The 26,249-nt window shown below is 32.5% G+C and overlaps 14 protein-coding genes across 14 annotated transcripts; 7 read left to right on the top strand and 7 right to left on the bottom strand.

Moving 5' to 3' along the window:
- Positions 1 to 122: 122 nt before the first annotated feature.
- BN7_3465 (uncharacterized protein) lies at positions 123 to 449 on the bottom strand (the record flags this gene model as incomplete). Its single annotated transcript, XM_011275938.1, has 1 exon — positions 123 to 449. One exon carries the CDS (start codon positions 447 to 449, stop codon positions 123 to 125), a length of 327 nt encoding a protein of 108 aa, XP_011274240.1.
- Positions 450 to 1,521: 1,072 nt separating this feature from the next.
- BN7_3464 (uncharacterized protein) lies at positions 1,522 to 2,025 on the bottom strand (the record flags this gene model as incomplete). Its single annotated transcript, XM_011275937.1, has 1 exon — positions 1,522 to 2,025. One exon carries the CDS (start codon positions 2,023 to 2,025, stop codon positions 1,522 to 1,524), a length of 504 nt encoding a protein of 167 aa, XP_011274239.1.
- Positions 2,026 to 3,671: 1,646 nt separating this feature from the next.
- On the top strand, positions 3,672 to 4,427 carry BN7_3463 (60S ribosomal protein eL15; the record flags this gene model as incomplete). The annotated part of the gene is made up of 2 exons (XM_011275936.1): positions 3,672 to 3,720; positions 3,838 to 4,427. The coding sequence occupies 2 exons, from the start codon at positions 3,672 to 3,674 to the stop codon at positions 4,425 to 4,427; spliced, it is 639 nt and encodes a 212-aa protein (XP_011274238.1).
- A 565-nt stretch (positions 4,428 to 4,992) lies between these two features.
- ADE17 (bifunctional phosphoribosylaminoimidazolecarboxamide formyltransferase/IMP cyclohydrolase ADE17) lies at positions 4,993 to 6,765 on the top strand (the record flags this gene model as incomplete). The annotated part of the gene is made up of 1 exon (XM_011275935.1): positions 4,993 to 6,765. One exon carries the CDS (start codon positions 4,993 to 4,995, stop codon positions 6,763 to 6,765), a length of 1,773 nt encoding a protein of 590 aa, XP_011274237.1.
- Positions 6,766 to 7,557: 792 nt separating this feature from the next.
- On the top strand, positions 7,558 to 8,520 carry BMT6 (25S rRNA (uracil2843-N3)-methyltransferase; the record flags this gene model as incomplete). Its single annotated transcript, XM_011275934.1, has 1 exon — positions 7,558 to 8,520. One exon carries the CDS (start codon positions 7,558 to 7,560, stop codon positions 8,518 to 8,520), a length of 963 nt encoding a protein of 320 aa, XP_011274236.1.
- A 149-nt stretch (positions 8,521 to 8,669) lies between these two features.
- On the bottom strand, positions 8,670 to 9,509 carry BN7_3460 (60S ribosomal protein eL22; the record flags this gene model as incomplete). The annotated part of the gene is made up of 2 exons (XM_011275933.1): positions 8,670 to 9,014; positions 9,486 to 9,509. 2 exons carry the CDS (start codon positions 9,507 to 9,509, stop codon positions 8,670 to 8,672), a joined length of 369 nt encoding a protein of 122 aa, XP_011274235.1.
- Positions 9,510 to 9,736: 227 nt separating this feature from the next.
- MIL1 (Mil1p) lies at positions 9,737 to 12,847 on the top strand (the record flags this gene model as incomplete). The annotated part of the gene is made up of 1 exon (XM_011275932.1): positions 9,737 to 12,847. The coding sequence occupies one exon, from the start codon at positions 9,737 to 9,739 to the stop codon at positions 12,845 to 12,847; it is 3,111 nt and encodes a 1,036-aa protein (XP_011274234.1).
- A 173-nt stretch (positions 12,848 to 13,020) lies between these two features.
- Positions 13,021 to 14,855, bottom strand: FRS1 (phenylalanine--tRNA ligase subunit beta; the record flags this gene model as incomplete). The annotated part of the gene is made up of 2 exons (XM_011275931.1): positions 13,021 to 14,746; positions 14,809 to 14,855. 2 exons carry the CDS (start codon positions 14,853 to 14,855, stop codon positions 13,021 to 13,023), a joined length of 1,773 nt encoding a protein of 590 aa, XP_011274233.1.
- Positions 14,856 to 15,347: 492 nt separating this feature from the next.
- On the top strand, positions 15,348 to 15,959 carry SEC4 (Rab family GTPase SEC4; the record flags this gene model as incomplete). Its single annotated transcript, XM_011275930.1, has 1 exon — positions 15,348 to 15,959. The coding sequence occupies one exon, from the start codon at positions 15,348 to 15,350 to the stop codon at positions 15,957 to 15,959; it is 612 nt and encodes a 203-aa protein (XP_011274232.1).
- Positions 15,960 to 16,512: 553 nt separating this feature from the next.
- On the bottom strand, positions 16,513 to 17,100 carry BN7_3456 (complex I NDUFA5 subunit family protein; the record flags this gene model as incomplete). Its single annotated transcript, XM_011275929.1, has 1 exon — positions 16,513 to 17,100. The coding sequence occupies one exon, from the start codon at positions 17,098 to 17,100 to the stop codon at positions 16,513 to 16,515; it is 588 nt and encodes a 195-aa protein (XP_011274231.1).
- Positions 17,101 to 17,220: 120 nt separating this feature from the next.
- Positions 17,221 to 18,720, top strand: BN7_3455 (Monocarboxylate transporter; the record flags this gene model as incomplete). The annotated part of the gene is made up of 1 exon (XM_011275928.1): positions 17,221 to 18,720. The coding sequence occupies one exon, from the start codon at positions 17,221 to 17,223 to the stop codon at positions 18,718 to 18,720; it is 1,500 nt and encodes a 499-aa protein (XP_011274230.1).
- A 107-nt stretch (positions 18,721 to 18,827) lies between these two features.
- Positions 18,828 to 20,592, bottom strand: KHT14 (Hexose transporter 2; the record flags this gene model as incomplete). The annotated part of the gene is made up of 3 exons (XM_011275927.1): positions 18,828 to 19,558; positions 19,676 to 20,113; positions 20,205 to 20,592. 3 exons carry the CDS (start codon positions 20,590 to 20,592, stop codon positions 18,828 to 18,830), a joined length of 1,557 nt encoding a protein of 518 aa, XP_011274229.1.
- Positions 20,593 to 21,796: 1,204 nt separating this feature from the next.
- Positions 21,797 to 23,872, bottom strand: DAS1 (transketolase family protein; the record flags this gene model as incomplete). Its single annotated transcript, XM_011275926.1, has 1 exon — positions 21,797 to 23,872. One exon carries the CDS (start codon positions 23,870 to 23,872, stop codon positions 21,797 to 21,799), a length of 2,076 nt encoding a protein of 691 aa, XP_011274228.1.
- Positions 23,873 to 24,194: 322 nt separating this feature from the next.
- Positions 24,195 to 25,283, top strand: BN7_3452 (NAD(P)-dependent alcohol dehydrogenase; the record flags this gene model as incomplete). Its single annotated transcript, XM_011275925.1, has 1 exon — positions 24,195 to 25,283. One exon carries the CDS (start codon positions 24,195 to 24,197, stop codon positions 25,281 to 25,283), a length of 1,089 nt encoding a protein of 362 aa, XP_011274227.1.
- Between the last annotated feature and the right edge of the window lie 966 nt (positions 25,284 to 26,249).

Raw genomic sequence — 26,249 nt, 5'->3', positions numbered from 1 at the left:
GATTTTACCTACAATCATATAATATAAAATTTTTGATGAAAATTAAAATAGTTCATTAATTACTTAGTTGTACAGCTCCATATGAATAAAATACGTGAGATAAATCAATACCGGTGATTAATCTATAATACACCAGCTGTTAAGACAAAACCAGCAGCTAAAATACCACCATACAAGTAACCATATTTCCAAGAGATTGGGTTAGCAACAAAGACACCTTCTGCAGCACTTGAACCTGAGCTTGAAGAAGAAGAAGAAGAACTTGAACCTGAACCTGATGATGAACCAGAGTTGGAAGCACTTGATGAACCACTAGAACCACCAGATGAAGAACCTGAACCACCAGATGAAGAACCACCACCTAGAACGGCTGATGAAGCTCCTGAAACTAAACCTGAAGTAGCTGAACCTGCTGCTGAACCTGCTGCTGAAGCGATTGCTGAAGACATATTTTGAAGTTGTATGATATGATGTGTATTAATTAATTAAACGATCAAACATCTTATAAAAGAGGAATAATAAAGCCTTTAAATAATTCTAATTTGAATTTCAGAGTACTTGTGAAAGTTGCGCTTTTGAATTTCAAAGTTGTATATAATTGCTTAATTTCGCAACAATAAAGATTGTGAAGTACCTCTTGCAGTAATGATTAATTAGATAGCTGTAATTAAGTGAAAATGTTGGACGTGGGGCGAGAAATTCCATAATTTTAAAGTTGTTGCTATATACAAGATAACAGATTACAGAAGCGAAATTTAAAACTTCCAAAGGCTTATAAGAGTACATATTGATATGTGTATATTGGTTCATTAATATCTATAAAATAGCTTCATATGAATGTGTTTGTGTCTCTTTATAATTTGCAAACACTGTGTGATTTAAATAAATGCTAGATAGTCCAACGTAGATTAGAGACGTAGATAATGTAGGGATTCTGAGTTTCAATAATAGCAATTTGGTTGATATTCCGATTATTGCTAAAAAAATTCCAAATTTAGACATATCACTAACTAAAGTAGAAGGCTCTATGTAATTATAAGCATACAGACTATACTTGTTAATGTTAGTTACACTAGCTAGGTAATATTATTAATATAATTAACCAAATAATTTATATCATACGTAATTTCCATTATTGAGACAGACCTTAGACATAGAGCACTAACTACTTAAACTGAAAAAAAAAAACAAGCTGTATTAATATTATTATAAAAACATAATATATAACCCATGGTTTGAAAAAAGATATTGGGAACCTGCACAACCTAGCCTTTTTATGAGAGAAATTAGAAAAAAAACAAACCAAGGTGATATAGATTATTAAATAAATGAAAACGTATGCTCATATCACGACTTCAGGTATGTTAATAGTAATCATGAAAAAAAAAAATGTTTCATAAAGTTGAAAGTATTGTGGACTAATTATTTAAAGCCTATTATTTAATATGATCGGTAAAAAACGAATGCAAATGATATATTGTATGAATTGATGTTGAAACTTTGAAGATGATGTTGATTTGATCATAGAGCTAATGGTAATAAAATCATTAATGGTATCACAACAAACTTCCAATTTTTCTTATCTTGATTTATTAAATATGAATTACCGTAGGAATGTTGAGCATTACTTTTTGATGAAGAACTTGATTTTCCAGAAGAAGAGGAGGAGTCGTCATCAAGTCCACCTCCAAGAACACCTGATGAAGATGCTGCTTTAGAAATATGAGAACCAGCACTTGAAACATCAGAACCAACACTACTCACGAAATGAGAAACACCAGAAGCATCAGATGAAACCGCAGCTGCTAAACTTGAAGAATCTGTTACTATGTGTAAGTTTGAATAGAAATTCGAACTGATTTCATCACCAGCAGATGATATTCCAGCACTAACACCAGAGCCGAAACTGGATAAAGCATTTGCACCAGATGATAAGTCAAATCCACCAGAAACTGAACTTTCTTGAGCCTTAACTGCTGGATTTGTTATTGAAGCCACTATATTTGAATCTGTCAATAAACTCATGATGTTATCTGTAGTATGTACTCAATTATAATGATCTTTCGTAATATATTGATTTGTAATGAGTTGGAAGTAATGTTTTGCGTTGATAAAGTGCGTTAAGTGTTTATAAGGGATCTCATTAGAATTCAAAAAAAATTGCGAGTCTGTTCATCTATATAGCTTATGTTGATCATCTATGAATTTTTTTGTCTTGTTGAAAGTTGAAAGGATCAAAAGTTTTTTAGTTGAAGAAATGATCCACGAATTGAGCGGTCTGTACATCAATACTGCAAATCACAGATATACCTAATTTTTAACTGAAACCAATAAAGATTGATGGTAGAGCGTTCAGCACCTGAATAAAAAGCATTCAGGAAAGTGGATATGAAGCAACCTATTGTAGTAGTATGTGGCCTACAATTGTAGTGAGTTATTGTTCACTTGTTTAGGGGAGAGTACTCAGGAGTCAATACGTTGTATAAAGTACTTGAGATCTATATAAGCTGGTAAAATTTTTGATTTTCGCATTCTGCAGCAAAATGTAAACAAACTTGTAATGGTGCCTGAAGTCAACATTTTTGTTCAAGGGGAAAGGGGTAAAAAAATATATACTGATGAAGAAGCGAAGAAGCGAAGAAGCGAAGAAGCCTAGGAATATAGGACAGGGATTGATTCATCAGATGTTAATTGAAAAAGTTGAGATATATGAAGTACATATTCATATCTGTGGAGGACACGTTTTACACTTGTTTAAGTGAAATTGTAGTTGAGATTGATCATTGCACAGTGCAAATACTACTACGTTAAATCACTTCGTCATTTCCAAGTTCCGATTTGTCGATTTAAATTTCATTACGCGCATTCCACTACTCTATGCAGGAACAAATGAAGCTTCAAAACTTAATCAACTAGACGTTACTTCAAGTTACAACTTACCTACAACTTACTACAACTTTAAATAGTTACTCGTGAGTCGTGAGTCGTAATATAACCTTTACAAATATCAGTATTTCAACGTCTATATTCAATTACCTCAAAACAGCTCAATATTAGGCTAGACAGTGGACACTCAGCTGCTACTTATTATACATCAAATTTCAACTAATTTCCAGCTGCTCAAATATCAATCGTAGCTGCTTGAATTTCATAAAATATATATCATGAGCTGAGTTTAATGGCGGGAGAACCCTAGTAGCTGATCTAATATCAATATGATATATATACGCTGCTTGAATTAGAGGAATGTAAATGTATATGATATATGGGATTATATATATGTGCAGATTGATATGAGCCTTTTCTAACCAAGCCACCAAGTATATATAGTGAATCCCATGATCATCAAAGTATCAAAGTACTCTCTATCCATTTGTACGGTACTATAATATTGTGACCTAGAATAGAATGTTTGTGATCTCAACTTCTAAAATTGTATTGAAGCTGATCCAGGAATATTGGCGATATCAGGCGCTACTATTTTCGGTTGTAACTTGTAAGTTGTTGTTAAAGTAACTTGTAATCCTTGTGTACCCTTAAGATTGAAGTCACATGATGCTTTACAGGGCTTGATATAGGATCCCAACGATCGCGAGTTTTTTTTTTTTTTTTTGTTTCGCGAAATACACAAAATTTCGTATTGGAAATTTTTCAACAAAAGTTTTTCAGGAATGAAAATTCTGTACAATTACTCTTCTAAACTCTTTGTTCACCATCAAAGTATACTTTTGGTTACTAACTTCACATAGGAAAAAGTATGTTAATAGATATCAGCTAATAATTATGATATTGAATACTAACAACTGTTATTAGTGGGTGCTTATAAATATTTGGAAGAATTACAACGTAAAAAACAATCTGATGTTAACAGATTTTTATTCAGAGTTAGAGTCTGGGAATACCGTCAAAAAAACGTTATTCACCGTGCTTCAAGACCATCTCGTCCAGACAAGGCTAGACGTTTAGGTTACAAAGCTAAACAAGGTTTCGCTATCTTCCGTGTCAGAGTTCGTCGTGGTAACAGAAAGAGACCAGTTCCAAAAGGTGCTACTTATGGTAAACCAACCAACCAAGGTGTTTCTCAATTGAAATACCAAAAATCATTACGTACCACTGCTGAAGAACGTGTTGGTCGTCGTGCTGCTAACTTGAGAGTTTTGAACTCATACTGGGTTAACCAAGATTCAACTTACAAATACTATGAAGTTATTTTAGTTGATCCTCAACACAAAGCTATCCGTCGTGATGCTAGAATCAACTGGATCACCAAACCAGTTCACAAACACCGTGAATCTCGTGGTCTTACTGCTTCAGGTAAGAAATCTCGTGGTCTTAACAAAGGTCACAGATACAACAACACCAAAGCTGGTCGTCGTCACACCTGGAAAAGACAAAACACCTTATCATTATGGCGTTACAGATCATAAGCAAAATCAACTCATTAATGTTTTTGACAAGACTGTGGAATTTTTGAAGGTTTATTTATACCCTTATGTTTCTGGAAATTTATTTTGAACAATTGGTTATGAATAGGTAAAGTTTATGAAGTGATTACATTAGTTTAGTTAATAATATGATTTTGTTTGTGTTAAATTATTTCACCGTAAGAGGCGCCAACTATCCAGTACTTGATGTTACTGCTTTTCATCAATATTATAGTAGATTTAGGTATACGTAAAGTTCAAGACTGGTGAATATATTAAGAGTTGAAAGTTGAAACCAGTTAAATATTCGCGGTTCGCGGCCGGATATTCGGTAATTTACCCGCAAATTTCAGACAGCCAAAAAAGTTGACTTCTGCTTTGACGAGAAATTGATTTTTTGATTGCAGTAAAATCACACATGATCTATACATGTTGAATCGATTTTGAACAATTGTAATTTAAATTGAAGTTTTTTTTTCTTTAATTCTCTCCATCAATATATTGAAGTTGGTCTTGAGGTCATTTCATTAATTAATTACACCATTCATCTTAATATAGTTGGTTCAAAATGGCTGCTTACTCAAAAACCGCAATCTTATCTGTTTATGATAAAACAGGATTATTAGATCTTGCCAAAGGTTTAGTTCAAAACAATGTTCGTATATTAGCTTCTGGTGGTACTGCTAAATTAGTTCGTGAAGCTGGATTCCCAGTTGATGACGTTTCAGAAATCACACACGCGCCAGAAATGTTGGGTGGTAGAGTTAAAACCTTACATCCAGCTGTTCATGGTGGTATTTTAGCTAGAAATCTTGAATCTGATGAAAAAGATTTAAAAGATCAACAAATTGAAAAAGTTGACTTCGTTGTCTGTAATTTATATCCATTCAAAGAAACAATTTCCAAAATTAGTGTTACAATTGATGAAGCTGTTGAGGAAATTGATATTGGTGGTGTGACTTTATTAAGAGCTGCTGCTAAAAATCATTCAAGAGTTACAATTTTATCGGATCCTAATGATTATTCCAGCTTTTTGGAAGAGTTGAAAGATGGTGAAGTCTCTGAGTCATTAAGAAATAAGTTAGCTTTAAAAGCTTTTGAACATACAGCTGAATATGATGCTACAATTTCAGATTTTTTTAGAAAACAATATTCTGAAGGTCAATCTCAATTACCTTTACGTTATGGTGCCAATCCACATCAAAGACCTGCACAAGCTTATGTTCCAAAAGGTGATTTACCTTTCAAAGTCTTGAGTGGTTCTCCAGGTTATATCAACTTATTAGATGGTTTGAACTCATGGCCATTAGTCAAAGAATTATCAGCTTCATTAAACTTACCAGCTGCTGCTTCATTCAAACATGTCTCCCCAGCAGGTGTTGCAGTTGGTTTACCATTGTCTGATGTCGAAAAGGAAATTTATTTTGTTAAAGATATTGAAAACTTATCACCATTGGCTAATGCTTATGCTAGAGCTAGAGGAGCTGATAGAATGTCATCCTTTGGTGATTGGATTGCATTATCAAACATTGTCGATTTACCAACTGCTCAAATAATTTCAAAAGAAGTTTCAGATGGTGTTATTGCACCAGGTTATGAACCAGAAGCTCTTGAATTATTGAAAAAGAAAAAAGGTGGTAAATATTGTGTTTTACAAATTGATCCAAATTTCACTCCAGATTTATTAGAAACTAGACAAGTTTATGGTATTACCTTACAACAAAAAAGAAATGATGCCATCATTAATAAATCTACATTTAAAGAAATTGTTTCAAAAAATAAAGATCTTCCAGAGCAAGCCGTAATTGATTTAACAGTCGCAACTATTTCTTTGAAATATACACAATCAAACTCTGTTTGTTATGCTAAGAATGGTATGGTCATTGGTTTGGGTGCTGGTCAACAATCAAGAATCCATTGTACTAGATTAGCAGGTGATAAAGCTGATAACTGGTGGTTTAGACAACACCCAAGAGTTTTAGGTTTCAAATGGGCCAAAGGTGTTAAAAGACCAGAAAAATCCAATGCTATTGATCTTTTCGTTACTGGTCAAATTCCAACTACTGAACCAGAAAAATCAGAATATGAATCTAAATTTGCTGAAATTCCTGAACCATTAACAGAAAAAGAAAGAGCTGAATGGTTATCCAAATTGAAGAATGTTGCTTTATCATCAGACGCATTTTTCCCATTCCCAGATAATGTTTATAGAGCTGTTAGATCAGGTGTCAAATATATTGCTGCACCATCTGGTTCAGTTCAAGACTCAGCTGTTTTTGCAGCTGCTGATTCATTTGATTTAGTTTACTTAGAAAACCAAATTCGTTTATTCCACCATTGATTTGATTGCTTAAGGGCTATTCATCAATTCAGAACAACTTAATATACATAACTATTTGAAAATCATCCAAATATTGTAGATCATATATTCAAGTTCAAGAGATTCTACATAGGAACATTTATAGTATTACTGCTTTGTATTAAAAAATTATAATCTACTTAAATTGGATGTTTGCAACATGGTTTTACCCAAGTGATCAATGGCCAAACGACCTACACAGCGTCCAGGAATATGTTGCTGTGAGATAATAATGGCCGAACTCAATTACTTCAAACCAAAAGGAAATCCATAAGAATTCAAAACCTACCTCACTTTCTATACAATCCGTCGACGGGGCCACTCTGTCTCACCATCAAAGAATGATGCCCTCAATCAAAGTAATGGATGTAACAACTGCTCAACCTCCGAAGAAGGACCAATTGAACACCAAAACCATAGCTGATCGAATAAAGACTTGCCTCTCGAGCGCCGAGCTGAAGCAAAACGTTGAACTACAATAGCACAAGAACAATGACACCGAAATGCAATTTAGTTCAAGTTTTATTGAGTCGTTTCACAACACAGATTGATGATATAGATTTAAAATCTAAAACTTGTTAATAAAGAAGGAAAATTTTCACTCAATTTAAATCATTTCAAAAAACTTTCGAGAAATGCGTGGCCCAGTAAAAGTGGATCGCCCACTACTTCACGATAATTTTTTTTATAGAGGTATAATAATAGTAGTTAGGGCTAGAGGCAATATTGTGTTAAGACACTTTGTAGGGATTGTCTGGTTCTAAATATTTGCACATGAGTAAAAAGTCAGTCAAATTTGAAGGAGATAACACTCTGATACATAATGATTTAAGTGAGGAAAGTGATTTGAGTAATATTCCTGCTGTGACCAAAGATAGTTTATATACAAATGATATTTTGAAGTTATTCCAAGATAGTTTTAATCATATATTGAGCTCACCAAGCTTGGAGGGTTTTATTCAAAAAGTGAAGTCAGATCTTTATAATAGAGATTATATCAGTGCTTTTGGTCAAGATGATAAAAGAATGGCTTATAGTGCAAGATGGACACCTTCAAGAGCGTTATGTTATTCCTCATTATTTAGTTCATTGAAAGAAGTAAAAGAAGTTATTACAGACCAAAACTCAAAAGTTCTTTGTGTTGGAGGAGGTGCTGGTGGAGAGTTAATTGGATTATCTTCTGTATTCACTCAATCAAGAGATTTTCTGAACAAAGATAAATATAAATCAAAATTAAATATCAAGTTGATCGATATAGCTGATTGGACTACAATCGTGACTCAGTTGACATCAAAAGTTAAAAAGAATTGGCTGTATGATGAACCTGATTCTCTGGAAGTCGATTTTATTAATGATGATGTTATAAGTGTGGACCCAGCATCATTACATTTAACAGACTTAAACCTGATTACTTTATTATTTACCACAAATGAATTATTTGCTGAGGATAAAGCGAAATCTATTAGATTTTTCCAAGCTCTAAACAAGCTTTGTCAAAGTGGTGCTTATTTGTTAATCTCTGAAAGTGCAGGAAGCTATAGTCACATTACAGTTGGTTCAAAGAAATTTCCAATCCAGTTTCTAATAGATACTATTTTGTTAGGTAAAAAAGGTGAAGGTGAATGGGAATTAGTAAATAAAAGTGATAGTTGTTGGTATAGATGTGAGAAAGACTACCAATATCCAATGAAGATAGAGAACATGAGATTCTTTTTTAGACTGTATAGAAAGAAATGAACAAACTACAACATTATTATTGTTTAAACCCGTATTTAAAATATTACATTAAAACCAAAACCTATTCCCAATGAAGTAAATAAATGATTATGATAAAATAAACATCAATTACTTAAATATAAATCTATATAAACAATAACTTAATTAATTTATTCTTCATCTTCTTCATCAGCAGCAACTGAGTAGAAAGTTAATTTGTAAACACCTTGTTTAACTGAAACGAATCTGATCCAGTCTCTGATTTGGTTTTTCTTCAAGTATTTTTTAGTTAAATATTTCAAGTATTTACCAGAGAATTTGGTGTTTGAAACAACAGTGATGGTGGTACCGTTTTCTTCAACAACGATATCGTTACCTAAGTTACCAACTAAACCTTCAACTTTGATGTGGTCATTTAAGTATTTGGTGTATGATGATGGGTCAAAGACACCATTTTCAGTTGGAGCTGAAACATCGACAGTGAATTTTTTAGCAGCTTTAGCTTTTTTGTTGGTCTAGAAAAAAAATGTTAGTTAGCCTACTGCTATTACAGTCATTAATCTTTTGTAAAAAGATTATGATATAAAATTCAGCAAAGCAAAAAGATGGGACCCTAAATATGAATATATGTCAATTGAACAATTTCATACCAGAGACTTGTTCAACAATAAAGAGCGAAGTCTTCCACACTGAACACCAAATCTGCTCATAAGCCTATTTATAAGTTCATTTCACATACAATTGGAGCCATCTTTAATTAATTTGATTGTTAAACTTCGAACGTAAAGGTAAACAAAAAGTATAAAATCAAAAATATTACAAAGGTTTTAATATTACATGTTTTTTTTTTATCGCGCGAACGTATGAAAATTGTATTTAGTTTGGGAGTTGTGACTGTGAAAAATTTAGAGAAAAGGAAGAAGATCAAAATGTGGTGTATGGGTGATGAAGCACCACGAATTTGACTGTCTTACATCATAAATTACATAATCGGTCGAACCTGCTGCCATTTTTGATCGTGTATGTTTATTAAATTCCTTGTGTGAGAAATGATAAGTGTTATTATTATATACGATAATTACGGCTTGACAGGTTCAACCTGGAATAATAATCTTCAAATCATCAAAAACCTCGCTTAAAGTGGACAGAAATAATTCGATTTTGGAAGTTAAGACTCTTATGAAGCTCCTTATCTACCTCAGTACCATAAAGCTCAACCATTAACAGATACATTCTCATGCAATCACATAATGATCAATTCTTGCATTCCAAATCAACTCATAATAACAGTGATGATATATTAGAAATACCAGCCGCATCTTACTCCACTGAATCGATTCCAAAAAATCACAATACGCTAGAATCCCATACAGAAAACGGCAATATTGCTTCTGTATTGAACATTGAAGCTGAAAGAATAAGCCTTGTTGATAATGGCATTAGTGATCATGATAGAAGTTCTGATAAAGATGATTATGTTGAGTTTGATTTAGGACACGAAGACTATAAGAGTGGTATATTTACAAGTGATCGTCTGAGGATTAATAAACAGGATAGTTTCAAGGCAAAATTGGTAAAATCAGGTAAAAATGTCTCGAATGATAAAGCTGAACAATTATTTAAAGATGAAACAATATCCTCAGTTTTCGTTCCACCCAAGCTTGAAATTGTTGATAAAGCATCTGATGTAAATTATTTGGAAAGTGGTATGAATTCATTGAATGTAAATAGCCACGCTGATGTTAAAGTTAATGATCAGGAGGTTCAGGATAAATCAGCACATGGTGTTTTGGATGATAATGATGAAGATAAAGAATGGATGCATATGGAGACGGCCGCTGATGATGAAGTTTATGATGAAAAAGGAAAATTTATTACTCTGAAAGATGATTCAGTATTGAAAGAAGATCCTTTACTAGGTGTTAGTTCAGGGTACACTAGAATTGCAGCGGAAGAACAAGCTGAACTTTATAAGGAAGCTAATAAAAAGACAGATTTTCTTTTTAAAGATAAAAGTGGACCTAGAAGAGAAACAAAATTAAGCCCTCAAGACTATTCTGATATTTATGATGAAGAAGAGGATCTCGAGGAATTTGATAATAACAACCAGTACAATAGTTCACAGACGCCACTTAGTCAACTACAAACCACAAAAAAGTTATTCAAAGATGAACAGAAGTTCGCATACATTGGATTAGTGAAACTCGTCATGAATGATATGGCTACGAATCTAGCCAAACAATGTGTTTCTTCCAAAAGTAGATCTAAAAGATCAAAATGGGCTAAAAGAATCAACTTAGCACAAGCAACATTTGGTCAATGGCAGTATCTGATAAGTGACAGGTTATATAGTCATTTAGAATTGTCCGAAGAGGAAAAGCAAATGGTTGAATCTTTAAGCTCACATGGTATATCACCAGAGGATTTGTCCCGTTCTTTAAGAGTACGTGATCTTGTTGATAATCCGGCTTATGATAAAGATGCACATAAAGTTGAAAAAGCTTTTAAAGAAGGTGATGTATTGAAACCGGATGATATTGCTTGTGACCAACAGATAGAAATTGATGTTGCTTGGACTGTTTTGTGTGATTTATTTTTGGTGTTACTGGCTGATTCAGTTTATGATTCAAGATCTCGAACACTCTTGCAAAAATTTGGCGATCACATTGGACTTAGTGAATTGGATATACACCAGTTCGAAAGAAGAATCACCAGCTCTTTACAAATGGAAGATGCAACAGAACAAGTTTGGGATGAAAAAGAGCATCTTGAATCCCGGAAAAAGAGAGCTAAAAAGAAGAAGTTAATGTACGTTGGTATGGCTACAATTGGTGGATCTTTGGTCTTAGGTTTGAGCGCTGGGTTACTTGCTCCCGTTATAGGTGCTGGTATTGCAGCTGGATTAACCACTGTGGGTATTAGCGGAACAACAGGATTCTTAGCAGGGACGGGTGGTACTGCGCTTGTTACAGCAACTGGTACTGCTATTGGTGCGCGTATTGGTAGTAGAGGGATGAATAATAGGGTTGGTGATGTCAAGACATTTGAGTTTATACCGTTTCATAACAACAGAAGAGTTAATCTTATAATAACTGTATCTGGATGGATGAATAGTAAAGCTGATGATATCCGTTTACCATTTTCAACAATTGATCCTGTAATGGGTGATTTGTATTCACTCTTATGGGAACCTGAACTTCTTCAATCTACAGGTCAAACTATTGGAATATTAGCAACGGAAGCAATTACTCAGTCAGTTCAACAGATTTTAGGTGCCACCATTTTAATGGCTTTAATGAGTGCAGTTCAGATTCCAATGGCTTTATCAAAATTAGGCTATTTATTAGACAATCCATGGAATGTTTCGTTAGATAGAGCTTGGAAAGCTGGGTTGATTTTAGCTGACACATTAATTTCAAGAAATTTAGGGGTAAGGCCAGTCACTTTAGTTGGATTCTCGTTGGGGTCAAGAGTTATTTTTTCCTGTCTCTTAGAGCTTGCTAAAAGAGGAGCGTTTGGTCTTGTGGAAAAGGTGATTTTATTTGGATCACCTTTAGTTGTTTCTAATGATGATTTGGCTTTAGCAAGATCTGCCGTATCAGGGAGGTATATCAATGGGTACTCAAGAAAGGATTGGATTCTTGGGTATCTGTTTAGAGCCACTAGTGGTGGACTTAGAAGAGTTACTGGATTATCACCCATAGAAAAATTTCATGGGATTGAAAACTTTGATTGTACTCCATATGTTCATGGCCACATGGAATATCGTAAGGCAATGCCCCAGTTATTATCTCTATTAGAGTTTCGTGTATTATCGGAAGAGTTTGTGGAAATTGATGATCCAGATCCAGAGCAAACCGAAAGGCAAAGAGAATTAATATCTGAGTTTGATGAAGCAAGAAAACAGATGGAATTAGAAAAAGCTAATGGCAAGAAAAAATCTATTTGGAATAAATGGTTTGGACCTAAGAAGAAAGATTGGTGGAGTGTTTATCCTGATGCATCAGATAAAACAGATGAATATAAGGATAATAAGGAATTTGGGTTTGATGTTGATGATGTTATGAGAGAAGCGGAACAATTAAGAAGTGACACAATACCAAAAGATGATTCTCAAGCTATTATAAATGAACCCCAAAAAACACACTCGTCTAATGACACTGATAGTATTACTTCAAACAAGTCTAGTACAGATCATAAGTCAGATTTAATCTCAAATGAGTTAAACACAAATTCAAAAATTCCCATAGATGTGCACCATGAGAAAGATGTAAAGCAAAATATAAATGATAGTGATATGGATGATGAGTTCTCAACTAAGGAAAATATTACAATGTCTTTTTCTTAGATGTCTTTGATAGACATATATTTATATTATCATATATAGTACTGATATATAGCATAAATGTAGGAATTTTAATCAGAGTTATAGTAAGTATATACGAAGAAATCCTAGTTTAGATAAATCTCTATATTATTATTTATTCATTATATACTATCCATATCAATCAAAAAGTTAATTCAAAGGAAAATTTCTGCATTAATTTCAACTGCACTTGCAGCATATGGAATTTCAAAATTACTTAAAACAGTTGGATGTAAAACACCGATAGAACCAACAACTTTAGCTTCTTCACCATTTCTATGTCTATAGAAAATTTTAGCACCTCTACCTGGGAAATAGGTTTTATTTTCTGGATCTTCTTCAATCCAATAACCCTTTTCATTAGAATTTTTTGGATTTTCTAACCATGGTGTTCTTAAAGTTTGCATAATTTTACCAAGTAAACCTTGTGCATGTTCAAAACCAGAAGTTTTACCAGCGTAAATAGCACCCCAATTTCTTTGATTAAAAGCACGACGTTCTAATGATAAATCTTTGAAAACAACATCACCAGCTTCGAAAACTTTAATTGGTAAAGAATGTTTTCTATTTTCACGGATTGTTTTCAAAATACCTGGGATTAAAGATGTTCTAACAACTTGATATTCTTGAGTTTTTGGATTAGCTAATTGAACAGCTTTTGAATCATCAGTTTGATTTAAAAATCTGAAATTTTCATCATGTGAACATAAAGTTAATGGTAAAACTTCTGACCAACCTGATTGAGCAGCAGCGTTTCTAATGATATCTGAAACTTTATTGATTGGTAATGGTGAAGCACCTTTAGTAGTATTTGAAGTAATACGAGTTTTTGGTAAATTATTATAACCATAAGAAATTGCAGCATCTTCCATAACATCGGCTTGATGTAAAATATCTGGTCTTGTAATTGGAATTTGAACTTCTAAAAGATTTGAATCATTTGAAGAAACTTTAGCAACCAATGACATTTTTAATAAAAGTTTAGAAATTTCTTCACCTGATAATTTCAAACCTAAATAATTATTAATATAATCAATTTCAGCATTAATAATTCTTGGTTTTAAGTTTGGAGTAATTCTTGATTGATCATTATGTTTAGAAATGATTTCAATTGGTTCTATAGTGAAAGGTTCTGAAGTATAACGTGAAAACATTGCAACTAATTGATTAACAACAATTTCAACTTTTGTTTTATCAGTTGCTGTTAATTCAATGAAAACATTTTTAGTATCTAGAGTAATTTTTGAACGTTCAGAATTGATGATTGGTGGTAATGAAGCAATACGATTTTGATTATCCAATATAACTGGATAATTATCTGAACCTTCAATAATATGTAAGAATTTTCCAAGATTTTTATCTTTTGAATAAAAATCAACAAAGTTTTCACCAGTAACAGATTGATTTTGGTTTAATGGAATGAAATCAATATCCTTTTTAGGTAAAGCTTTGTATTGGAAAGGACCTTCTAATTTATCTAAATCATGAGTTCCAATTGCAACTAAAGTTCTATTACGACATAAATTTGAATGTAATTTATCTTGTAAAGAAATGAAGGATTGATAAGATCTTTCAGTGAAAGTGATGTTTCTTAAGATTGCACCTGCAGCGTATGGTCTAATTGATTCAGTGGATTGATCAACAGTTAAAGAATATTTTGGACTTGAAGATAATTTATAATTTGGTAATTCTTTTCTACCTAAAAATTCATTTAAAGATTGAGCAATACCTTCAATACATAACATATCATAACGATTAGCTGGGATATCAATTTTGTATTCAGGACGTTCACCTGGTTGGACATCATTAGTGGTATCTTCATCTAATTCAATACCGAAATCAAAACATAATTCTTCAAATTCTTCAGTGGTGTATTGTTTTCTAATTATAAATCCTTGTTAGTGAAATCATTAAATCAAAAGATTTGTGTATCAAAGACATACCCTAAAAGCTCGAAAAGATCGGCTTTATCAACAGTAACGGTAGGCATATTGAATGGGTAATTATAACAATCAATAAACTAGTTTATCTATAATCAAAAATCAAAACAAGATATATAATATTGACATGTTTTATATATATTTTTTTTCAACATTCGAGAAGAGAAAAAAAAAATCAAATATGAGCAAAAATTCGCGAGCTTTTTAATTTCAAGTGACAAATTCTTTAAATTTCTCATTAAATGAATGCTGTTTGATTGTTTGATTGTATGGGATAATTACTGATCTTATTAGACAGAAAACCAAAAGTTGATTGGTGATGTTTCCCTTGAAAAAGTTCTTTTGTTATGGTAAATAATGAATTATCAGTCATAATGTCGCTTACATAATTGGATACGCGCGAAATTTAATTATTGAGGGTAAATTTGATAAATTGCGCCAAAAATGTAGGATGAAAAAGACAGCTCAATTCATACTTAAAACATCAAATTTGAAACTCATCATTTTAATACTTGATTTCATAATATTAAACTAAAGAAATCATGGCCACTAGAACTCCTTCAAGAGCTTATGACTCTATTCTAAAACTTTTACTGGTTGGTGATTCAGGTGTTGGGAAATCATGTCTTCTTTTAAGATTTGTTGAAGATAAATTTAACCCAAGTTTCATCACCACCATTGGTATTGATTTCAAAATTAGAACTATTGAAATTGATGGTAAAAGAATCAAGCTACAGGTCTGGGACACTGCTGGTCAAGAACGTTTCAGAACAATCACCACCGCTTATTATAGAGGTGCCACTGGTATTATCTTGGTTTATGATGTTACAGATGAAAGAACTTTTGAGAATGTTAGAAATTGGTTCCAAACCGTTCATCAACATGCAAATGAAGACACTCAATTAATACTTGTTGGTAATAAGAATGATGAAAAAGATTTAAGAGCTGTTAGTTCTGAACGCGGTGAAAGTTTAGCTCAAGAATTAGGTATTCCATTCTTAGAGGCAAGTGCTAAAACTAATGATAATGTTGATGAATTATTTTTTAAATTAGCAAAAATTATTCAAGAAAACAATAAAAGTAATGAAAATTTAAACTCTAATAATGGTGGTATCAATGTTAATTCTAGAACTGAAAGTAAAGGTTGTTGTTAGATTGATTTACAAAAATATAAATTTATATCTTTGATTGATATACAATTTAGTTATACAATCTATTTTCTTCATCGTTTATTTTTTATTATTTTTATTTTGGAATGATTTTATATTAGTTAAATTTTGTTTTGTATGTACACATGTCATTTATTTTACGGAAATTGATTTTTTGTTATAAAGAAAGTAGATGCGTATAAATATTGGGTAAAAATTTAGGATGTACACGTATTTGAGCCATAGGATATTGTAATTTTGAAAGCTATACATGGGTGAAGAATATTACGTATCGTGTATTCGTCACATCAGCTTTTAATATATTGATATAATTATTGATTTATGACGCAAGAACGTCCAGCGCTATATTGTATGAATACATATGTACAAATGTTGAGAATGATCTAATAAATAAATAAATAAATAGTATTTCAAATAAATAAATAAATAAATATATATAAATATGGGGGTAGAACATTTAAATCTCACATTGAAAATGAATTATAAAACAGATCCAAGATGACACATTACACGTCATTTTTGTTAAGGTAATTAATCATCAAATTCTTTTCCCAAAATATACCCATTGATCTTCAAGTGGTTTTTCTTCTAATTCTTCCCAAACTTTCCATTCCGCTAGTTTTTGAGCCAAATTAAATTCATCATTAGCTTGAATAATCAATTCTTCAATTAACCCATTTCCAATTTCAGATTCAATTTTAGTAATATCTTCATGTTTTTCAACAATTTCAAGCCTTTTTGTAGTGAAATTTGTAGTTGAAGTTCTATAAACTGCATCTTTCGGAAATGAATCTTCAATATAATTTAAAGTTGATTTATAAAGCTCAATCAATACTGGTCTTGGGTTTGGATGTGTTAAAATACCTGTTAAACCGGTTGGATTTCCAGTAGCCGACCTGATCAAAACTTGAGTAGAGCGTAATAGCGGTGAGAATCTCATCTTAACACTATCGATGAGAATAAATATGGACTCAAATGATATGGTAACAATTGGTAATATAGTAGTTGTAGCTCTTATATTATAAGGGGTTGACAAACTGGGGCAAAATTCAAATCTCAAATGCGCGAAAATCCTTAAGAGAATGAAAATTAATATTATAATCGGTAGATTTCCCCTTTTGGACATTGATGCGATTAAAATCAGTCATAAATTTATAAATTAGAAATCAAATCATATTCCAATTTTACTTTCCTTGATCACTATATTACCTTAGGGCTCAACACATGCGCTGGTATCTTTATTACAATGAACAAGACGAGGGTTGATGTGGAAGAAGAAATCGATTTATCGAGTAAGAAAGATCATCATATTAAATCTGAAGAATTTGCTGTGGATGAGTCAAAAATTGAAGAATTAAATGGTGTTTTCAATGAGGATGATTATGTTGATGTTCCTCCTGATGGTGGTTATGGCTGGCTCTGTTGTGCTTGTGTCACTGCAATGAATTTTGCCACTTGGGGTGTAAATTGTGGGTTTGGAATTTTCTTATCATTTTATTTGGAGAATGATGTTTTCCCTGGTGCTACTCCAACTGATTATGCATTGGTTGGTGGGATTTTAGTCTTTTTAACTTTAGCATTAATCCCATATACATCTGTTTTATTATTAAAATTTGGATATAAAATTACTGCCTCTATAGGGATATTAATCCAATTAGCAGGATTTTTAGGTGCAAGTTTCTCTACAACTCTTGTCCAATTTTATATTACACAAGGTGTATTGATTGGTATATCTTATGGAATAATATTTGGTGCAAATTCAATTGTTTTACCTTCTTGGTTTTTAAAAAAACGTGCACTAGCAAATGGAATATCTCATTTTGGAGTTGGATTTGGAGGTGTTGTTTTCACACTCATTATAAATAAACTTATAATTGAAACTGGTGATCAAAAATGGGCTTTAAGAATAATTGCAATTATATCTTTTGTTATTTGTACAGTTACAATGTTTTTAGTTAAAATTAGAATACCTCAAAATAGTCAATTTAAAGATCAACAAAATTTATCCATTAAGAAGATATTTAAAAATATATTTGATTTAAAAGTTTGGAAAATGTTCCCCTTACATTTGGCTACACTTTGGTCTTGTATAGGTGCCACTGGATATTGTATCTTGTTATACAGTCTTTCAAATTATGCTACAAGTATGGGGTTTTCCCGTCATCAAGCAATGATAATAACTGTTTTATTGAATGCCAGTCAATCAATAGGAAGACCATTAATTGGATATTTAAGTGAAAAATTTGGAAGAACAAATTTTACAATGTTTGCAACTTTTTATACTTGTGTGATGTCTCTTGTATTTTGGATAAATGTTAAAAGTTATGCTGCTTTAATAATATTCACATTAATGATAGGTTTATTAGTTGGTATAAGCTCAGTCAATGTGGTTCCTTTAGTTGCTGATGTGGTTGGATTAAACTCTTTTGCAAGTGGATTGGGATTTGCGAATACAATAAATGCAATCATGTCTTTAGTTGCAGAAATGATTGCCTTAAATTTACGTGACTACTCTATACCAAATAGAAACCCTTATTTTCATTGTCAGATTTTTGTTGGTGTTTTATATTTCTGTGGGTTTATAGCTTTAATACCATACAGGGAATGGAAAGTTAAAAGAATGCTTCATCAATTAAAAAATTCTAAAAAATTGACAGAAAATGAAAGACAATCATTTAATGATTTATTAGAAAGCAAAGGTTTTATTGGATTTTTACAAAGAGCTTTCCATTTAACCATTATTTGATAAAAAATGTATTAATCGTGATTAAAATTCATTACATGATCTGATTATATATTTCTTGCATATTAAAATACAAAATATTTGTACTTATTAATTATTAGGCCAGCTAATTATACATTTGATTTTCTTGTGCTTGACTTCACATGCTGATCCGAAGCTTCCCCTGAAATGCTTGATGATTCAACATGTTCAATATAGTGGGCTTCCTGTTTAGAGGTGAAAGAAACTCTAGGTGATAATGGAAGTTCTGGTTCATAGTACATGAACTCTTTAGTATCAACAAATCCCATAAATAGTCTATTCTTTTGAACAAATACACGATCAATAGCTTCTAATGTGAGTCTTTGTGTCTCTGGATAAAATAAGTAAAACATTATTGAAAATGCAAAATTAGTTGCAGCAAATATCAAGTATGATCTCCATTTAATATTTGTAATGATTTCAGGTGTTATTTCCACAACGAAGAAATTCCATAACCAGTTTGCAGAAATACCAATGGCAGTACCCTTTGATCTTGCATGTAATGGTAGTAATTCAGGAACTAATACCCATGGTATACAATTTGAAGAAGCACCAAATACTAGTTGAAAAACGAAAAAGAAACCAACAGCAGCAGCACCAGTTTGTTTAGAAATGCTTTCGTTATTTTGAAAAATCAATAAAATTGCAATCATCAACATGGAAAATGAACCTCCTGCATGACCCCATACCAAAGGCTTTCTTCTTCCTAAAGAATCAGCAAAGAAACTTGGAACCAAACTGCCAATAGTGAAGCAAATAACAGAACAACCAGCCAAAATCATTGCCAAATTTCTTTCTAGACCAACATTTTCAATTAATACTGTTGGTATGTAACTTTAATATTTGGGTTAGTACTTTGTTGATTCTTTCAAATAAACTTCAAATAATTAGTAATCATAAATTATTTTCAATACTTACTAATTGACAAGATTAATACCACCCATTTGTTGGGCAAACATTGACATATAGGACAAAATAATTCTATGACGAGTTTTAGCCGTGTCAGATTTGAATAGTTTTTTCCAAGTATATTCCCCTTCCAATGTTTCAAGCTCCATTGCTTCTTCAATTTCTTGATACAATCTAATAATCTCCGGGTCATCACTATCTTTACCAAATACATAACATAGAGTTTGTTTTGCTTCTTCTTTATCACCTTTCATATACAAATATCTGGGAGATTCTGGAACTGTGAAGATAAAGATCAAAACAAATAAGGCAAAAACAATTTGTGAAGCGAGTGGGAGCCTCCAAGCTATTGAGCCCGATGCAAATGATAGTCCATAGGTCAACCAATATGCATATACTAAGCCGATACCAACAAACAAAGGCTCTGAGCAAACCAGATTACCTCTCACTTCAGGTCTTGATAACTCTGATTGATACATTGGAACGACAGATCTTTGCGTTTGTTAGTAAATGAATCTTTATGTTTTCATACAAAAGAAAAACTTACGTATCTATACCTGTCCCTAAACCACAAATGAACCTTGCAATCATCAAATGTACAACAGAATATGCGCATGCTTGTAAGGCAACACCAATAATCACAAGCACCATAGCAAGTATAAGTATTAAACGACGACCTAACATATCACCAATATAATAGTTCATTACACAACCAAAAAAACAGCCTAAAGTGAAAATTGAAACTATAATCCCCAAATAACTACCAGTAGGATGTCCAAATGTTTCTAGAAAGTTGTCACCTGTAACAAGATTCCCAATAATGCCCTGTTCACTACCAAAAAGAATGAAACTAACCTCACAAATTGCTGTTATAGCCCAGCTGACGTTTCTACCAGGCTTCCAGAATCCACGTCCAGTTCCAAGTTTTTTATAAAGTTGATCCATGTTTAAACCTATTTTAATTTAAAATTTAATGGTGTATTTTTGAATTGAACAGAACCAGGTGTTGAAAAGGATATACTCTTAGTTTTATAACTCCATTTTCTTGGTGTAATTTCTCCAGGTCATCATTGCATTTTCACTATTGACCTAGCATGACTATACCGTACCACCGTACCTCTTAAATCGCTTAAAATCAGCTTATAATTATAAGTTTAGAAGCGTTCAATTGTGATCTGGAAATTTCTACTACGTTGCGGTTACAAGTCGACACGACAGAGTCCAGACGTCGTACATTAGCAAAATCATTCCTCCGGGCTAATTTCGCTTAATTAAATTAAAGATCTCATATAAAATAGCCGCAAAAATGTCGGGAGTCATAATTTTACCCTCTAGAAACTCTGGGGAAAACAAACCAAATCAAAACAATACTATCCAAATCAATAAATAGCCGATGATCTTCAACCATCATATATTTCTTGTGAATAAGCGCCAACTTAACATCACACCAGTAGTGACAGTGCTGAATACTGGTGAATACCAAACTGGTATAACAATTAGTATTAGTGGATGAAGATTTAGCCAGGTAAAACGTATGAATTAGTATGTATATAAGAATATGAGATCTTATGAACGGGAACAATATTTCCATGTCTATAATTTATAATATACGTTGTTACAATAGTATCATATAGGGCGTAAACTGGTGACGTCAAGTCTATTATATATAATTATATATTAAACATGATTAATAATATTTATAATAGACCTCTGACAATCGATCCATATTCAAATTAATCAAAATTGTACTATTTGGCTCGTTATTAATTAAAGTTAAAATTATTATGAATAATTATATCCGTTTTAAGAAATAATCAATTGATCGCTTCCTCTTATATAATAGATTGAACGGCGGGTATAAACTCGAAGCTAGTATATAAATCATCATACCGGCATGTCAATGATATAAATTATATATATATATGTTATATATACGTCTACAAGATTGTTTTTGTCATTAAATTAGTGTAACTTATAATACTAGTATGATATATGTTACAAATCGCTTTATAGACTAGTATAAGAAAAGTAATCTCCAAAATGATTAATGTCTTTCAATTTTTGCCAATATTCATGCAGTGCAAAATCATAATACGTATATTAGTGCATATTTTCATATATAATTCAATTTAGATAAAACATTTGGACATTAACAATTTAAATCTTGAAATTCCCATAAAATTGACTTATCTTTTTGTACACGGATCATATAAGACTTAATACGTTCAACAATTGAATCAACCTTATAACCAAAATACTCATAGACGGCGTTACCAGGCAATGACTTACCAAATGTGTGCATACTAAAGCCAGCATTAGCATATCTTTCCCATCCATTTGGTGCGTATGCTTCAATAACAATGGTTGGAATTTGGCCTCTTTGCAACACAGACCGTTTGTACTCAGTAGATTGTTCTTCAAATATTTTTTGGGAAGGAAATGAAATAACTCTTGAAGGTAACCCGTATTTAGTTAATAATTCAGCAGATTCATAAGCAAACCCCATTTCAGCACCAACACCAATGATATTCAATACAGGTGATTCGATATCTTTAAAAATATAAGCTCCTTTTTTCACTAACTCACGTTTCGAATTGGCAGGATACTGATTGAGTTTATGTCTAGACAAAGATAAAATTGTTGGACCATTAGCTTCTAAAGCAATTTCCCAAGCACCAGCAACTTCTTCACTATCACAAGGACGAATATAATTGAGATTTGGCATTGAGCGAAAGAGAGCAGCAATTTCTATAGGCTGATGTGTTGGTCCATCTTCACCCATTCCAATTGAATCATGGGTAGCAACATGAATGACCTTCAGATCAGATAATGCACCATACCTAACAGCTGGTGCTGCATAGAGGTAGAAAATAAGAAATGTAGATGTGACAGGAATGAATGTACCCTTGTTGAAAGCAGCAATACCATTAGAAATAGCAGCCATAGCATGCTCTCTAATACCATAATGAACATAACGACCAGAGTAGTCACCATTGATACCACATGAAGTATTGACTTGTGGATTTTGGAAATCAACCTTTTTGTCCCAAATTAGATTAACAGAAGGGGATAAATCTGCAGAACCGACAATGAAATTGTTAATGTTTTTTGCCAAAGGGTTAACAACAGAACCACTTGATGCTCTTGATGGTGTTGGTGAAGCAGAAAACTTTGATGGAATATAATTTTTCCAGTCATTTGGTAGCTCACCATTGACTCTTCTTTGGAAATCCACACCCAACTCTGGGTAGTTGAAGACATATTCAGCTACCAATTTAGACCATTTTTGCGTATAAGCATCACCTTTGTCAACGAGATCACCAAAGAACTCGTAAACTTCTGCCGGAATATGATATTTGAGCCCTGGATCAAATCCATTGATAATATGAAGTCTATCAACTTCTTCTTCTCCAAAAGCAGCACCATGAGCTGAACAATTATTTTCAACGTTTGATCCAATACCAATATTTGTATGAACATTGATAAGTGTAGGTTTATCGGTTGATAGTTTGGACTCTGCTAAAGCTTTGGCAACTTCTAGAACGTCTTCAGAGCCATTGAAAACTTCAATCACATTCCAATTTGTAGCTTTAAATTTAGCATTGATATCTTCCGTATTTGTTAAATCAACTGACCCATCACATGAAATTTGATTATTATCATAGATAACAGTAAGATTGTTCAAACCAAGATGACCTGCTAGTGAAACTGCTTCCATAGTGACCCCTTCTTGCAAACATGCATCACCGACCATGCAAAAAGTATGGTTCGAAACAACAGGAAAGCCAGGCTTATTATAAGTTTCTTGTAAATTTTTAGAAGCTATAGCCAGTCCAACAGCATTTGAGATACCCTGACCCAAAGCACCTGTTGTAATTTCAATACCAGGAATTTCAATTTCAGGATGACCTGGACATAATGAATCTAAACGTGATGAATGGTACGATTTTAATTGATCCATAGTCATATGTTTGTAACCGATAAGATGCTGAAAAACATATTGAAATAAGCAAGTGTGTCCATTTGATAAGACAAACCGATCACGATTGAAGTATCCTGGATCATTTGGTGAAAATTCAAGAGTATATTTCCATAGCGCAATACCAATAGCAGCCATTCCCATAGCACCACCTGGGTGTCCACCATTAAATTGTTGAACCAAATCAGCGATTAGAACTCTAATTGATTTTAAAGTTAAATCATGGATATCTTCTGTAGCAGTCATTTTTGATAATGCATTTTGGGTAATAATTAATCATGATATCCACTGAATATACTCGGGCTTTATAAGCTTTGATGTTCATTACTTTGCGGTTAACATAAATGTCGGCTAAAGTCAATTTTTTAAAGTTCATTATGCGGTTAAAATAATTAACCTGCGCGTATTTTCGTTTTTCAATTCGCGAGACGGCTAATTGAAAGAAAAACAATATCTTCGAAAACATTAATGTACTTAACAAAACTTCCGCAAAACTCTCATATAAGAATCGATAATAACAAATATAGAGATTCACTTCGATAATGTTTTACTATTTTGTCAGTTTAGGATGTGTCGAAGCTGTTTCAATCCTTCCGTTCAGGTCACAGTTGATCACAAAATTGAAATTAAGGAAAATGATGTACCTCAGTTGAAATTTGGGGAGGTTTTAATCCATCCAAGAGCCACTGGTATCTGTGGTAGTGATATACACCTATGGAAGCATGGTCAAATTGGCGAGCTTAAGGTTCTAGGAAATCTTGTCTTAGGGCATGAGGCCTCTGGTGATATTATTGATGTTGCTGAAGATGTCACTAATGTGAAAATCGGTGACAAGGTTGCAATCGAACCACAAATTCCTTGTAATACTTGTTTTCTATGTCGTCAAGGCGACTATAACTTGTGTCAAGATGTTAAATTCATTGGTGTGTACCCTAATTCAGGATCTATGCAGCGTTATTTGGTTCATGATGCTAGATATGTTTTTAAATTACCAGAGAACATGACATATACACAAGGTGCATTAGTTGAACCGTTATCTGTCGCTTATCATGGTGTGGAAAGAGCTGATCTTAAATTAGGCCACGGTGTCATGATTGCAGGAGCTGGACCAATTGGTCTCGCGACGTTACTGTTGGTGAATGCTGCTGGTTGTGCACCTATTGTAATTACAGACTTGAGTGAAGGTCGTTTGAAATTTGCTAAAGAGTTAGTTCCTAACGTTATTGCTCATAAAATTGATGTTAAACTAACACCCCAAGAAACAGGGATACAAATTAGAAAATTGTTTGGTCCCAAGGAAGATGATGCTCCTTCAAGAGTCTTGGAATGTACTGGTGTTGAGAGCAGTGTTGTTACATGTTCTTATACCGTCAGAAGATCAGGTATTTTAATGATTATCGGCGTTGGTAAAGAGGTTTTCAACAATTTCCCATTTATGCAATTATCATTCGCAGAAATAGATGTTAAATTTAGTAATAGATATCATGATTCTTGGCCAACTATCATAAATATGATATCAAGTGGTCTCTTACAGGTTGATAAGTTAATTACTCATAGATTTCCATTGGAGAGGGCAGATGAAGCTATTGAGCTCGCAGGTGATCCTAGAAAGGGTAGTATTAAAGTGATAGTTGAGGACCGAAATGGGACTCTTTAAACACTGTCTAATTCACGCAATGAATTTACTAACTGATTGGTATATATATATATAATAAATATATATGTATTGCTAAAAGTTTTGAATCTTTCATGAATATTGTTAACTCTGAGAACTGAACGAAGCTTTATACTTATTGATATATTACAATCGACTACTACTAGGTAATGATTAATCTTCCTAACCCACCCATGCATAGCTGTAGAACTAAATTATAATATATTTTCGATTTATAACTATTTTCGGGAAACACTAGTTTAATCAAATACAAAAACTTATTAATATGTGTGGTGAAGCTTGAGTAATTTTTTAATAAAGTCCTCATTTAATTTTAAACGGCTAGCTGATTAATGAGAAATAAAAGGGATCCAGACGTGAGGTATTAATTTACTGAAGGATCAGTAGCTGGTTATTACAGTAAAAACATGTTTGAAACTTGATCCAATTTCCATTATAATTTCCTTGAATCCCAACCTTCAATTCAATTAATTAAATTATGTCAAATTGTTCTTGAAATTCATCACAACTTAATTAAATCTTTATTTATATGCGTTTGATGTTGATGATATTAAACTTTCTGATCCACTAATATTGAACTATTCAATATATTCAACAATCACCATGCGACCTTTTGTTTCAATTATTATCTCAATTAAACTGTAGATATTGTTGGTATTTGGGTAAGTTTTATAGGAAGTGTACGGAAGATTCAAATTAATTATATATCAATTATTGAAGCAAATAAATTAAAGCAATATGGTTGTTAACTAGTTCAAGAAAGAGAAAATGAGGCCAATTCCCTCGTAGGATCGACATTAAACATCGACCACTAATTTTGACACTTTAAAAGTTTTAAGAAAGTCAAGTAGAAAATGCTTAGAAGCTTGCAAGTCATTTGATTCATTCAAGATAACTCTAAGAAGTTGAAACGAATGTATACTAACTAGCTTGTTTTTTTTTTTTTTT

Source organism: Wickerhamomyces ciferrii, contig 00096, assembly GCF_000313485.1.
Source record: "Wickerhamomyces ciferrii WGS project CAIF00000000 data, strain NRRL Y-1031 F-60-10, contig 00096, whole genome shotgun sequence".
NCBI lineage: Eukaryota > Fungi > Ascomycota > Saccharomycetes > Phaffomycetales > Wickerhamomycetaceae > Hansenula > Hansenula ciferrii.
This window is presented reverse-complemented; position numbering and strand designations above follow the sequence as displayed.